At 52.4% G+C, this 13,693-nt stretch overlaps 1 protein-coding gene across 18 annotated transcripts in view; it reads left to right on the forward strand.

The window, feature by feature from the left end:
* The window catches only part of TSPAN9 (tetraspanin 9), a 199,706-nt gene that overhangs the window by 170,957 nt on the left and 15,056 nt on the right, over positions 1–13,693 (forward strand). The window contains exon 1 of one of the 18 annotated variants that reach the window (XM_038576481.1): positions 12,574–12,703. The exons of the other annotated variants lie outside the window; for them this stretch is intronic. Coding sequence (XP_038432409.1) covers positions 12,668–12,703 — 36 coding nt within the window. The 5' untranslated portion in view covers positions 12,574–12,667. Of the gene's footprint in view, positions 1–12,573; positions 12,704–13,693 lie in introns of those variants that run through there. 18 annotated transcript variants of the gene reach the window in all.

A 13,693-nucleotide genomic window follows, 5' to 3' on the forward strand; every position in this document is an offset into this window, starting at 1 on the left:
GGTTTACAGCAGAATTAAGAGGAAGGTATAGAGCTTTGCCTCCCACACATGCACAGTCCTCCTCACTGTCAACATCATTGACCAGAATGGTACATTTTTTACCAAGAATCGACCTGCATTGACACAGTAATCATCCAGAGTCCATGGTTTCCCTTAGGATTCACTCTTGGGGGAGTACATTCAGTGGGTTTGGGCAAACACATGTCATGTATCCATGTTGTGTCATACAGAGTTCTTTTACTGCCCTAAAATCCTCTCTGTGCCCCCTGTTCATGCCCCTACCCCTGCAACCACTGAGCTTTTTACTGTCTCCATAGTTCTGCCTTTTCTAGAATGTCATATGGTTGGCATCACACAGTGTGACTTCAGATGGGCTTCTTTCACTTAGTGATATGCATGTAAGTCTCTTCTGTGTCTCTTCATGGCTCGGTAGTCCATTTCTGTCCAGCACTGAAGGCAATTACATTGTCTGGACGGGCCACAGTTCATGATTCATTCGCCATCTCTTTTACAGAAGGCAGGGGACCTGTACCCACCCACAACTTAACTAGACCCATTCCCCCATCAAGGCTTCTTTGCAGAAGTGTCTCCACTCCCACCCCTTTTGTTGTTTCGCCCATGCTTTCCATTTGTGGGTGTCAGGGAGGTGATGAAGGGACGAGAAGGAGGCAAGAGAGCGGTTAAGGGTGCCGGCAGTTGGAGGGGGCAGGACTGCCAGGCCTGAGGCCTAGTGATGAGCTAGTGAGAAGCCTGGGAGCCCAGCCCCAGCCAGTTAGGGGCCAGGAGCTGCCCAAGGCATGGTGCTGGAAGGGTAAGATGCTGTTGAACACAGCCCTCGGTGCCTCAGAGGTGATGGGGCAGGGACCATGTGGAACCTGAGGAGGCCCTCCTGCAGGGGTCTGGCGCGGCCGAATCCCCAAGGCTGAGGCCACAGGCCTGGTGCTCGACACCTCGCTATGACAGGAGGTGTCTGGTTCCCTACAGAAGGCAAGCGGGTTATAAATAGTTGATGACGGGCTGCGGTAGCGTAATTGTCGATTTTGAGAGTGCCCTGGCTAGGGTTAGGAGGGATGGCTAAGGTTAAATTCAGCCCCGTTGGCTGATTGGCATTTCTTAAGCGAAGTGCTAATCTCTTCAGGAGGTCAGATAAGCTCCCTAGCGGCGCCCCTGATCTTAACTTTGAGGCCAGGTTAACTCTTTCCAGGGGACTGCAGAAGAACCCCAAAGTTGTGACTATTCCACATGGCCTAAAACAACAGCAGAGCTGGACTTGGGCAGGGCCCAGCCCGGGGAGGGCTGGTTCCTGAAATACAGAGAGGACTTTGCTATGTGACCATCGCTCCAACCAGGCCATCTGAATGGAGGGCTATCCTGGGACAGCCTTGTGGCTAATGAGGACAGAAACTACTTCTCCCTGGGAGGTAGCAGAGGCCTCAGGGCTAAGTTGGGTGGAAGGTGCCCAGCAGGCAGCATTGAAGGCTGGGGATGCCTTTTACCACCAGTTCTGTGTGCCAACAACCCCCCACAGTCTGATGAGTTAGGAGACCCTTCCCTGCCCAATTTCCAGTGACTCTCAAAAGTAAAAGCAGAAAGCTCCCCTCTGTGTTCACTGGGCTTTTGGGGTTTCCTGCTACCACCTAGCCCGCTGGAGGCATAATGCCTTACCCTGTTTGCAGAGTAAGGGGAAGTTTCTAGCCCTGCTTACCTAACTCCAGGGGCCCCTGGGGGCAGCAGGTAGGCAGTTCTCTATGGCCAGAGATGGAGGTGCCTGTCCTTTCCCCTTCCAGGGCATGGGGGTTCTGGCTCAGCCTTCTTTGGGTCTGATCTGCTTCCCTCCCAAAGCCGGGGGTGCTGCTCTGTTTCCTTCTATGAGGGATAGGCTGTGCTCCTGGGTTTCTTGGAACCTCCCCCACTAGGACTGTAAAGCCTGGTCCCTGTGGAGTGTCATGGCCCCCAGTGGGCCGTCTTCTGCTTTATGGCTGCTGTATCTCTGCAGTGCTCACTGCCCCGTCACAGAGCTGTGGCATCCAAGAACAACAGCAACTGCTTGTTCCATTATAAACTCAACTAGCTGAAACCCGCTGAGATGGGGGAGGGGGGGGATAAATTATTCCCAACAAGCTCTCCTGTTAGAAGCCAGACCCCTCCACTGCTACCGCCTGGCTCCCCTTTGCAGGCATCTCAGCAGGGTTTCTGGAGCCTGCCTGCTGGCTGTCCCCTTCCAATGCCCTTCCTACCTGCTGTCATGGCTTCTTCCTAATCACCAGTTGTGACAAGTCAGGAGGCTTTGGGCAGAGGACTAAAACTGCTGGTGCCCAGAAATGGAGAGGATTGGATTTTATTCCTTCTGTTTCTTTCTGCTCTTCATCCGCGAAAGATATCTCTGAAGGAGCAGAATCTTAGCAGGTCTTGCAAGGTGACTCAGGAGAAGGGGGATCTGCCTTCCAGGCTGGAGCTACTTGGGTGGTGATGAGTGGCTCACAAGGGATATCCTAGGAGATGAGCTTGGGGTTGGCTCACAGAGGACCTTGACTATTAGGCCAGAGGGTTTGGGCTCCTCACACAAGTATGGGGAGCCGGTGGAGCTCCTGCATATAGAAACAACATGGTAAAGCTATCTTAGAAAGAATAATTGGGGCAAGGGAGAGAGGGGTGCTAGGATGGCATTGGCAAGTATGGGGAGGGGTGTCTCAAGGTCTAGTTGAGAGCTGAGCCATCTGCAGGTGCAGCTTGACAATCTCTTGGGTGGAATTCACACTCTGGTATCCTAGCCCATAGACTCCAGGAGTTCAGGAAGGGAAAGCCTTGGCCAGGTTCATTTTGTGTCCAAGTGCCCTGGGCCCAGGACGTGTTCTCTCTACCCAGCCCAGGTTCTCTCTGGGGCTCACAGTCTTCTGGTGTTCTCTCTGGTGGGAGGGGAAGGAGAAGGCAGGCCCTCCTTTTCTGGAGGGAGGAAGACCTCAGTGAGTGTTTTTGCCTCAGTGAGTGTTTTTGCCTGGGCAGTGCAGCTAGTCATCTCCTTCAGGGAACAACTAAGGGTGGAGGGAGCCTTGAATCCTTCCCTGGGTTTTGAGCTGCTATTTGATTAGAAACCAAGGTGTCAGGTGCATTGGTTCTTATCTTGCTTCTTTGCCCTCCCACCGAGGCTGCAAGCAGCTTGAGGTTAACCCCAGATCCCAAGCACTGTTGGATAACACTGTGCCATGACCTTTCCCCTGGAGCTCCATTGCCTTCCCCCAGGGACTTCTGCCATGATTGGGAATGACAGGTTGGTCTGGGAGCAGGCTTCCCTTGGCAGCTCCCAACAGAGATTCCCTGGAATCAGAATGCACATGGTCTCTGTGGACAACATGGCATGCTACCGGAGCCCTCTGGCAGCTTCACCACATCCCTCTCTTGTGCTTTAGGTGAGGTCCCAGGACAAGGCAGCTGATGCATGAGTGATGGTGACACCTAGACATCCCAGCACCTGAGGAGCAGGAGGATGAACTCATCTAATTAGAAAGAGTGTGTGGATTGAGCCCCTAGCATCCTTGGAAAAAGAATTTGACACGAGCGTCCATTCTGTAGCTGGCACTATATTGCACAACCTCGTGAGTTTGGTATTATCTCTATTTTGTTAACGGGAAATTAAGGCCCAGAGAGATTAACTAGCTTTCTTAAGGTTGCATGGCCAGGGCAGGGGTTTTAACTCACTCGAGGCCATTGACTTTATAGCCCATATTCCATCTTGTCCTTGTTTGCCAGGGCTACTTAGAGCCCAGGACATTCTCTCCATGCTGCTACTCAGTACCCTGCTACCACTCCCATGATCTTGGGGATGCTCGAGAAGCATCATCTGTGTGTACTAAATGCTACTTTAGAGGAAAGTTCTTGAGGATGGAGGATTTCCAAGTCCTGGTCTCCTCCCTCCCTTAGTCCCTCCTGCCTACAGAGATTTATTGAACCTTTGTCGCATGCCCGGCACAGTGCAGCACCCGAGAGATGCACAAGGAAACGTCAGAGCTCTTATCTCCTGGAATTCATATTCTTATAGGGGAGGCAGACAATAATATACAAACACTTCAAGTAATAACAGATTGTCATACAAGATGAGAAGGAAGCAAGGGAAACTTAAAGGGTAAGACTAAGCCAACCACATGACTACCTAGGGAAGAACGTTCTGGGCAAAGGAAACACCAAATGCAAAGTAGCATGGTGTACCTTGGGAACCAACAAAGGAGGGTGTGTGGGAGCAGAGCACGGAGGAGGTGAGGAAGGCAGAGGCCAGATCACACCGGGACTTGCAGGCTGTGGCAAGGATTTGGAATTAGGAGCCTGAACCAGCCTGCTCTGTGGCAGCTGGGAAAGCAGAACACGAGTGCAGAAGTTCAAGAAGAGATGGCAGCAGTGGAGATGGAGAGAGGGAGAGACCAGAGACAGAACCAGCTAGTTGGACCAGAAACAGAAATTGGAGGCAGAACCAGCTGGACATGTGGATGGATGGCGTGGGACACCTGATCAGGCGAGGAGCCCCTGGTGACACACAGGTTCCCTGCAGCCAGAACATCAAGATTTCTCCTGTGAACTGATCGAGAGATCCCTGTGAAGCATCTGGGTCGAGAGAATAAATAGGCAAGTGGGTTCCCAAGTCTGGAGCCCAGAGAGGGGATGCCTGCTTCAGCCCTGCGGTGGTCAAGTGGAGCTCTCTGAGATGCTGGGAGGCGCTCATGCTGCTAGACTATGGAAAGACAGTGAGATGATTGCATGAATGAGTCATACAAAGGAAGGATGTTGATAATCCCTGTGGTCACATGCTTTGGGGCAGGGATGGGGATGTAGCTGCATTTAATATGACATTTCTGTGCTGCTGAAGAATTTGGATGCATTTGGTGTTCATGGAGACAGGGCTTGCTTGACCGTTATGGTCCTTGACAGTGGAAGTGGGTGTGCCTTTTCCCCAGAGTACTAGCTGGGCACCTCACAGAAAAATCGTACCGTCTTAGTCCCATCCTGCTGGGAGCTTGCCTTCGAGAAAATAGCCACAACTTGAAAAACACCTTTTGGGAGCCTACTAGATATGAGGCACAGTAGGAGATGTAAGATAAGAATTGGCTTAAGCAAGACCAACAAGGAGCAAACAGCTGCCAGGCAAAATGGGTTAGGTACCCATTTTGTTCCACGGACATGGAAGGGCAGGTGGAAGTTGGCGCGGGTAGAGGTCATGGACCCTCCATGGGAAGGATGGGCATTGATGAGCAGTAGAGGGTGAAGTGAAGGGTGTGGCTGGTAAGGGAAGAGCTAGAGGGTAGGCATACAGGCCAAAGGGCTGGGGTGTATCACAGAGGGACAAGTACCCCAGATTGTAGGGGATAGTGGTGCACTAATGATGAAGAGTTGAGCCCATACGTATGTAGAAGATCTCAAATGAGTGCCTTGCTGGAGAGTTCCAGCCACATGGTGTGGGCTGCAGGAGCCCTCCAGGGTCTGGACTAGGAGGCATGATGATATGCTCGGGACAGAGCATTTGAATTGTGGTAATGACAGAGAGGAGGTGGGATGACCAACAGGGCCACCTCCCAGTGTTCCAGCCAAAGGGGTGAGAGCAGGAACCAGACTGAGGGTGTGGAGAGGATGAAGTGAACCCAGGAGCTTTGCAGGGATATGGCCAACAGATTTGAGATGGACAAGATGCAGAAGGGCAACGATGACAGTGACAGTGGTGCACCTTGATGATGTTAGGCCATGCTCTTGTTCTGAGAGCTTTACAAGTTTTATTCTTTTTTCTTCTTTTAAGATTCTATTTATTTATTTATTTGAGAGAGAGTGAGCATGAGCAAGGGGAGAGGGGGAAGGAGAAGCAGACTACCCTCTGAGTAGGGAACCTGATGCAGGGCTCCATCCCAGGACCCTGGGATCATGACCTGAGCTGAGGGCAGATGCTTCATAGACTGAGCCACCCTGGTGCCCCTGTAAGTTTTATTCTATTTAATTTTCACAACCACCTTGTAAGGTAAATATATTAAGTGGATTTTTTTGGAGATAGCACTCTTCTGTCCATTTTACAGATGAGAAGTCAGAGTCACAGAGGCCAACCAGCCCAGTTACATTTGGTAGGGGGTGGAACTGGGATTCACAAACCAAGTGTTCACTCCAGAGCTTGGCGTGAACAGAATGGAAGAAGAGATGAAGGAAATATGTCCGCAAGGTCGGGGACACGGTAGAGAAGCACATTTCAGGAGACTGGGACAGACACCCTGATCCAGAAGACATTGTTCACATGGCAGCGACATCATGAAAAAGAAGTACCATCGTTCAGTGCAAGCAAAGGATCTCAGGCATTTTGTGACCTGAGGGGCAGAGTGGCCACCTGGAGCAGGTGGCATGATCCCCACCTGAGTCCAATGCCTTTGGTGTTTACAGTGTCATGCTCACAGACAGGACTGGTGAACCCCAACATGGAATCACGCCCCCTCCCACAGCAGTGGTTCGGGTGCTGGCTAAGCACCCCTCCTTTCTGGGCCTCAGTGACCTGCTTTCTGCAGAAAGGACAGAATCTGGAGGAGTACCTTGGAGGTTCGCTTTTGCAGAGAGGTCAGAATTTTCCTGAAATGAAGCCAGGCTCTAGCTCCCCTGAGCAGCCGGTACCACTGATGTTAAGGGTTCAACGTACAAATAAAAAAAAAAAATGGTTTAAAGTAACTTCTACTTCCAAAGATGCACAGCTGCCAAGTGAATGGGAGCGGCCCCTTTCCCTATTAATTTGAGGGTGTCTATTTTGTGGGTGCCCCTGGAGGCCACACCCTAGTCTTTCCACCTACAGTGTTGTTTTTTCTAGTTCTTCTGACTCCCGTGTCAGCCTATATCTCAAAAAACACTCTTGAGAGCTTAAGGGAAATGTGTAGCTGCAAAGTGCAAGCGTCTGCATTCTGCTGTGTCCTCATCCCTCTCTGGCTACTGCTCTCTCTTGCTCTCTCTTTCTTTCTGTTGAATAAGCAAAAGGAAGAGCAAATTTATTCCTTGGGATCTCATATGAAAATGCGTAGTAATTGTTTCTTTTTGCTATTGTCAATATGTTTCTGTTCCATTCCCTGAACTGTGTTCTCCGTGCCTCTGCCAGCTCTCAGTTTAATGTGTAGGTTCTTTTTCTCTCTGTTTGCCCTTATAAAATGGCATCATTTGCCCCCTCTAGGCCTTGATGAAGGGAGTACTTATCTCTGTGTGTGTGTGTGTGTGTGTGTGTGTGTGTGTGTGTGTGTGGGGCAGGGGTAGGAGAGGGGAGGGAGGGACTACTGGGGTTTGCTTTAGATCTAGGCCTCCCTGCAGCCTAGACTTGATCAAAGCCCTCACTTTACTCTGCTCCTTCCAGGTATGGGAAGTGCCTGAGCTCAGAAGTAATCGATTCTGATTTATATCCAGGTTGGGGTATAATTAGCAGTCTTGATTTAATGTCACTGTGGCCTGAAACGCTGCCATCTCTTTGCTCTGAGTGTCAATACACGGCAGGTCCCTGGGGCAGGGGCTGAATGGGTATCTGACTGAATCCTCGACTGGGGACCCCAGCAAGTCTCCTGTCCCAGTGTGGTCTGGTAACTGGGGGGTTTAGATCACCAGGTAACCCTACATGACAGCACTTCTCAGGCCCGGCTCAGGGCCTGGCATTTCCCCTCTCTGCTCCGTCCTGCGAGAGTGGAGGGGAACCTCTTCCTGAGATGGGGAGCAGGATGCAGGCCCGCAGTGTGTGAGCCTGTCCCTCAACCCCGAAGACCTTGTTGGGCTCTTCCCCCGGAGAGTGGACTAACCTTGGGCATCTCACCTAACTCACACAGCTACAGTAAGGATTGAGCAGAAGTGGAATCCCAGATATTAAGGCTGGAAGGGATCTGGGATATTATGAAGTTCAACCTTTGTTTTATGAGTGGGGGAGCTGACAGGCTAGGAGGATCAATCTTCTTGCCAGAGGTCTGCGGCCGTTGACTCCACTGTGCGGGTGCTGTGCAGTCAGGTTCATTTCACCGCTCCCTCTAACGGCTTACCTGTCGACGAACTCAAAAACATATGTAGGGCCGCACACCTCTCTGTGTGTGGTGGTGGACAGACAGCTGGCCTGTCTCCCACCATATGCTTGAAGCGTGTCAGGGATGGAAGGCGGTTAGCTCATGTGCTGCTGTCACACCAGGGATGGGGAGGCACTCCTGTTGCTGAGCTGAAAACTCGCCTTGCTTCCATGTCCCCATGTCCCTTCTTCACTTGGGCTCAGTTGATACCTGGCTCTTGATAAACTAGGACCTCTCTGTGCCCAACACTGAGCTCTTTGCCAGGCAAACGCACAGACAGATGTGACGGGAGGTACCTACACACAGCCGTCCTAGGCTGGGACGCACACCCAGCAAGGGTCAGTACTGGAAAGGTGGAAGGAAGTTCTAAGGCTGATGAGTGGTCGGGCAGTTGAGCCACTGCAGCGTGTTGTGGTCAGGGTGGGGTTGGCCAGCCTGGAAGAAGAGGGGGACATCAGCTGGCTTCGAAGGTCCCAGATTGGATTGAGAAAGGTGAGAAGGAGCCTAGTTTACCTGGTTCTAGGTAGGAGGAGAGGCTGTGAGCAAGGCATGGAGACAGAGATGCGTAAGGTGCATTTGGGGGACTTGGCGGTTCACACAGGGGTGTGGGGAAGCTCCATGAGAATAACATTTTTACCTTTAGAGGTGGCTCTCTAGCGTTAGTGATTGGGCAGGCCAGTGTCTGATTAGATTTAGCTTGTCTAAAGTGGCAGTTGGTGTCATGATTTTGGTTCAGAGCGTTGCCGAGAACCTGATGTTATGTGTGGCCAACACTTGCTTACCCGCCCCGAGGATGGAATGGGCCCCAAGAGAGGCACAGTGACTTCCTGTGTCTCCCTCTTTCTGAGAAGGCTGGGTCAAATGGGGCCCTTGGGATCCGGGGAGAGGAGGCCGTGAGCCCTAGTCTTACTTTGGATTCACTTTGGTCCTTTTTGGGTCACAGAGCTCGACTTCTTGCCCGCCTGCCCGCCTCAGCCCGCCTCCCCGAGAGCTGGCTTTCCGCTTATCTTAATTTATTGATGAAAACTTGTTTTACGGTCCAGAGCACAGACGGCAGCAGCTCCCTGCCAAAAGAAAGCAGCTCACAAATCGGGAAAGCGAGCTGCCTCCCGGAGATGAGTGGCTGGGGAGCGGGAGGACGGCAGGGTGAGTAAAGCATGTCTGGGCAGACACACCATGCGGTCTGGGGGGGAGCCTGGCGGGGTGGGGGGGAGTGCTGGGGGCTGGGGATGGCTGGGCTCCAGCCTGGGCAGGACCTCTCCACCTCTCTGCCGCTGGCCTCTGGCTCACAGCTGCTCTCCCTGGTCTCTAGAACCTGGGTGAATGAAGACTGCGGCCCATAAATACTAATAATGACTCCTGTTTATAGCTGTGTGCACGGCACCACGCTAGGAAGCTTATTTTCATGAATCTCATTTAATCCCAGCTATGACTCTTTGTTGGTAGGTACCACAAATCCCATGTTTAAAAACAAGCACTGGAATAGTTGTTTTCTCAGACACCCCCTGCCACCCCAGTGGTAAATGAGAGCACTGAGGATTTGAACCCAGTCTCCCTGGTTCCAAGACCAGAGTTGTGCACGGTGTGTTCTTCTATGTTGTGGCTGGTTTCTGTCACCTAGACTTGCTGGTCCAGCTGGCTCAGATGGTCCTGGGATGGGGCCCCCATCTGTGGCTCGTGCTGCTACGGCCAGCACGGTGTCGGCTCAGGGCAGACACTCTGAGGATACCTGATGAGAGACTTAGGGCAGAAGGCTCTGTGAACAGGTTACCAGTCAGGCCTGCCTTGTTTTTCCTTTCTAGAAAGTGGCCTGTCTTTGAGTTGCTTCTGTGAGCTGCTCTGAAGCTCTGTTTCCTGGTGGATCAGATGAAGCCATTCCTGCCTACCACATAGGTTGTTTACAGGCATGGCATGAGAGGAGGGCTTGATTCCCGTGGGCTGCAACATCCTCATGTATAAAGTGGGATAACACCTCCTCATGAGGCTGTTGGGACTGGGTGTGTGAGATAGTGCATGTGAAAGAACATTCTAGAAAACGAACAGAGGACGATTGATTATTTCCACAATCTCCCCTTTTGTGGAAATGTAGGCACAAAAGGAAGGTCTGTGGAGCTCTACATTAGTTTACTTTGTTTCTTCTTGCTTCTTCTTGCAGAGGTAAAGTCAACAATTTTCATAACTGGCGAAATCAGCGAAGTAGGTATATTACCTTGGCTGGACTTCAGCAGCTCCAACCCATGTACATCCCATACACATGGCCCTGCCTGCACATGGGACATGTCTTGCCCGCCGCTCGCTCCCTGTCCTCGCCCACCCTCCTCTGCTCCCCAGCACGGCTGCCCCTGCCCCCACCCTGCCAGCTGGGCACCAGGGATGTGCCTGCCAGCGCTCCATCTACCCGTGGCACACTGGCTTCCCACCCTCACGCTGGACCCTCTTCAGGGTCCCTGCACTCTTCAGCACTCCATTCCCACCTGCTTCCACTCAGATTGGGCTGAAAAGTTGTTGAAAAGGTTTAATGAGATGAGGTCTTGGATTTTCCTTCAGTCTGTAGGAGGCACAGAGAGGTTCCAGCCATAGGATTTGAAATTACACCAAACTGGACTAAAATCCCAGGCCTGCCAGCTCCACATGTGAGCTTGGATGTGATATGTAATCTCTGATTCTTATTTTTCCTGTGTGCAAAGTGGAGGGGAGGGAAATAAGAGTAACTGTCTTGTCTGGCTTTGTAGAGAGAGGTTGACAGTGCCTGGCATGTCATGTGGGGTCTGTAAATGCCCAGTGTCCTGACCAGGCCTGTTCCTGTCTTCATCATCAGCATTGTCACCCTCGATGCCACCCTGTCACCACTGCCACTATCCACCGTTGCTGCCTTTTCTCTTCTGCGCCCCCCCCTTCCCCCAGTGCACATGTGGGCTTCAGGCCAGGCCACGGAGCCTTGCTCATGCACACCACACCACAGCTAGCCTTCTTTCCTCCAGATAGAAACATGTCTAGGAGACACCCTTTCTGGCTGATTTGGGATGACTTAGGTCTAAGCAGTGGGGCATGGTGGGTCAGAACACAGTTTCTGGGGTCAGATTTCCTGGGTTCCTTCACCACTTAAGCACTGTGTGCCTTTGTTCACTCACCTGTAAAGTGGAGAAGACAGAAAGAGCACCCCCGCCCCCTGCCACCGGATTGAGAGGGCCCAATGAAGCAGAAGAGGCAAAGCACTCAGAACTGTGCTGGCGCCCAGTCAGTGCTCACAAACGCTTGTCCCCAGCAGCATGGCATTGAAGGATGAACACAGGCAAGTCAGTGGGGCGGGGGCTGGGAGTGAGGCAGGGCTCCATCACCAATAAGCTCCTTGACCTTGGACAGGTTGGTCTGGCCAGACCCTGGACAGGCAGCTTTCAGCAGAGTATCTCGAATTGCATGCACGTGTGGAATAGTAGTAGTAGTAGTAGGGTGGGCAGGGGTCTCCCATTCTGCCGGGAGGATGAAGAGACAGGTAGGGCCTGGCACAGGGTGGGGAGGGGCCTCAGGTGGTCAGTTGGGTTGCTGCTGAGACCATTGCTGGCAGAGGGACCTGACCATCACCGGCCTATGTCCCCCCACAAAGCATGTCAGAAATGCCAAATCCTGGCATGGGTGGACACGGCTCCCATCTGGCAGTGTTGAATAATCAGGCCGTGGGCATAGGATCCCTGGAGAGGAGACCAGTCATGTGTCGGCCACGTCCCAGGGTTATAGCGGAAGTGTGTGTAGGTGGCTGTCCTGGGCTACAGATGGACCTGGTTTCCAGCCATGATCTTTTCTGATATCTGTATGCGTAATTATAGAGTGTTATTTGCTGAACTTGAGCTGTAGGAGATTATTAAAAGGGCGTCCATTTGGGATTGTGTGAAAGGCACCAGCAATGGACTGTGTGACTTCTCTTCACCTCTCAGGGGCAGGATGAGAGGCACCTTTCTTCCAACAGGAGAATGGTCTCCACCACCTTGCCCATTCCCCAGGTTGAGTTATAGTCTCATTTGCACTCTTTGCCAGAAAGATGTGATAGGCATTCAAGGGATCCTTGTCCTGTTCCCCTGCATTTCCCAAGGAGTTTGAATAATAGCACCGTACCTTGTACGATATTTATATTCTGAGGAACACAAAGTGCTCAGCAGACATGATCCTATTCATCCTCTCTGCATCCCCACGTGCTGTGGAGCTGCTTCCTCTCCCTCATTCCTTGAGCAGAGCAACGTCTCCGAAAGGCCAGGTGGCCCGCCAGAGCTGCACAGCACACGGCTGCCCCCTTGGGCGCCGTCCTGAGATCTGGGCTGCTGGCGTTTCTGCCTTCTCAGAGAAGCCCAGGTGGACATCCGTGTCACTGTGATCCTTGAAGGCCCGTTTCCTAAGCCCGTCCCTGCCTCCCACAGCAGCCCTGGCTTCACATATTCCTCCATGCTTTGATGCTGTCAAAGTGCCTTTCTCCCCGGATGCAGAAAATAAAACAAATGCAGGAAGGAAAAAATATGTTGGTGATTGGAAAATCCTTTCTTCAGACTCCTTTGTCAAGCTCTTCTGAGTCCTAGGTGTCCTCCCTCCCAATTTACAGCAACTTTGGGAGTGAAGATGGTGCCTCCTACTGTGGTCCCAGGATGTGTCCCCAGGCAGTCGTGGCCCTGGGGGTGCAGGTAAGGAGAGCTACATGTACGACCCCCACCCCAGCATAGACAGTACAGTACCCTCCCTACACTGGCACCCTGCCTGACTGTGTTACTGGATGTGGGTGGCCTCAGGCCCCAAGCTGTTCCCTGTGGATAAGTTCTGGAGTTTGGGGAAAAGATATGTCAGAGGTGATCCCCCCCCCCCCCCCACACACACACACACTGTCCCAACGAAGGGCAGTCTGCCCTCTAGCTCAGGGAACAGAAGCTCTAGAGGAGACCAGGACAAAGGACTGTCAGCCTCCCCTGTGGGAAGTTCATTCCGTGTCTGCTGCCTGTCCCTTCTGCGTCCCTTAGCCTACTTCCTCTTGCATATTCCCGAAGAGGGATGTGAAGCAGCTGTGTTCTTTCCTATGTGTCATCTTGTTAGTCCTTGAGCAGAATCTCACCGTCAAGGTGTCTATCCCCCCGTGGCCAGCAAGGAGTGGGATTGGGATGGCGGGGGTCAATTTGGGAAGCTCCGGGCTCCCGGTACTGCTGTGTTTTCCTTCTTCCCAGTACCCCTAGCTGCACACTTGGCCAGCCTGGGAAGGGCCTCAGTGGTTGCCGGAATTGATGTTTATGGACTGGTGAATGATCATTCCTGCTTTATAAGGCTGGCGGGAGCTTTGTTTCACCCACTGCTCTTGGGCATCCAGCCAAGGGCATTCTGTGGTCCTTCTGGGGGGTGTTCCCCAGACTTCATCCTGGCAGCCCACACCCACTTCGGGTCCCCGTAGGGGGTTCTGGGTTTGTCTCTACCTCCTTTTTCACTTATCCCCCGCTCTCACAACCCTCTGCTTGGTTTGAGAAGGTGGAAAGATGGCGGCACCTGACAAAGTTGATCTGGGCCCTACTGTCCGTGTGGAGGCTTCCAGATGGTTCAGGGGCTAGGGTGCAAAGTGGGGGAGATGAGCCATGGCGCAGGAGACGGAGTTTAAAGGGGCTGTGTTAAAGCACTACAAGGTGGATGCCCCT

This window comes from Canis lupus, chromosome 27 (genome assembly GCF_011100685.1).
Source record: "Canis lupus familiaris isolate Mischka breed German Shepherd chromosome 27, alternate assembly UU_Cfam_GSD_1.0, whole genome shotgun sequence".
Taxonomy (NCBI): Eukaryota; Metazoa; Chordata; class Mammalia; order Carnivora; family Canidae; genus Canis; species Canis lupus.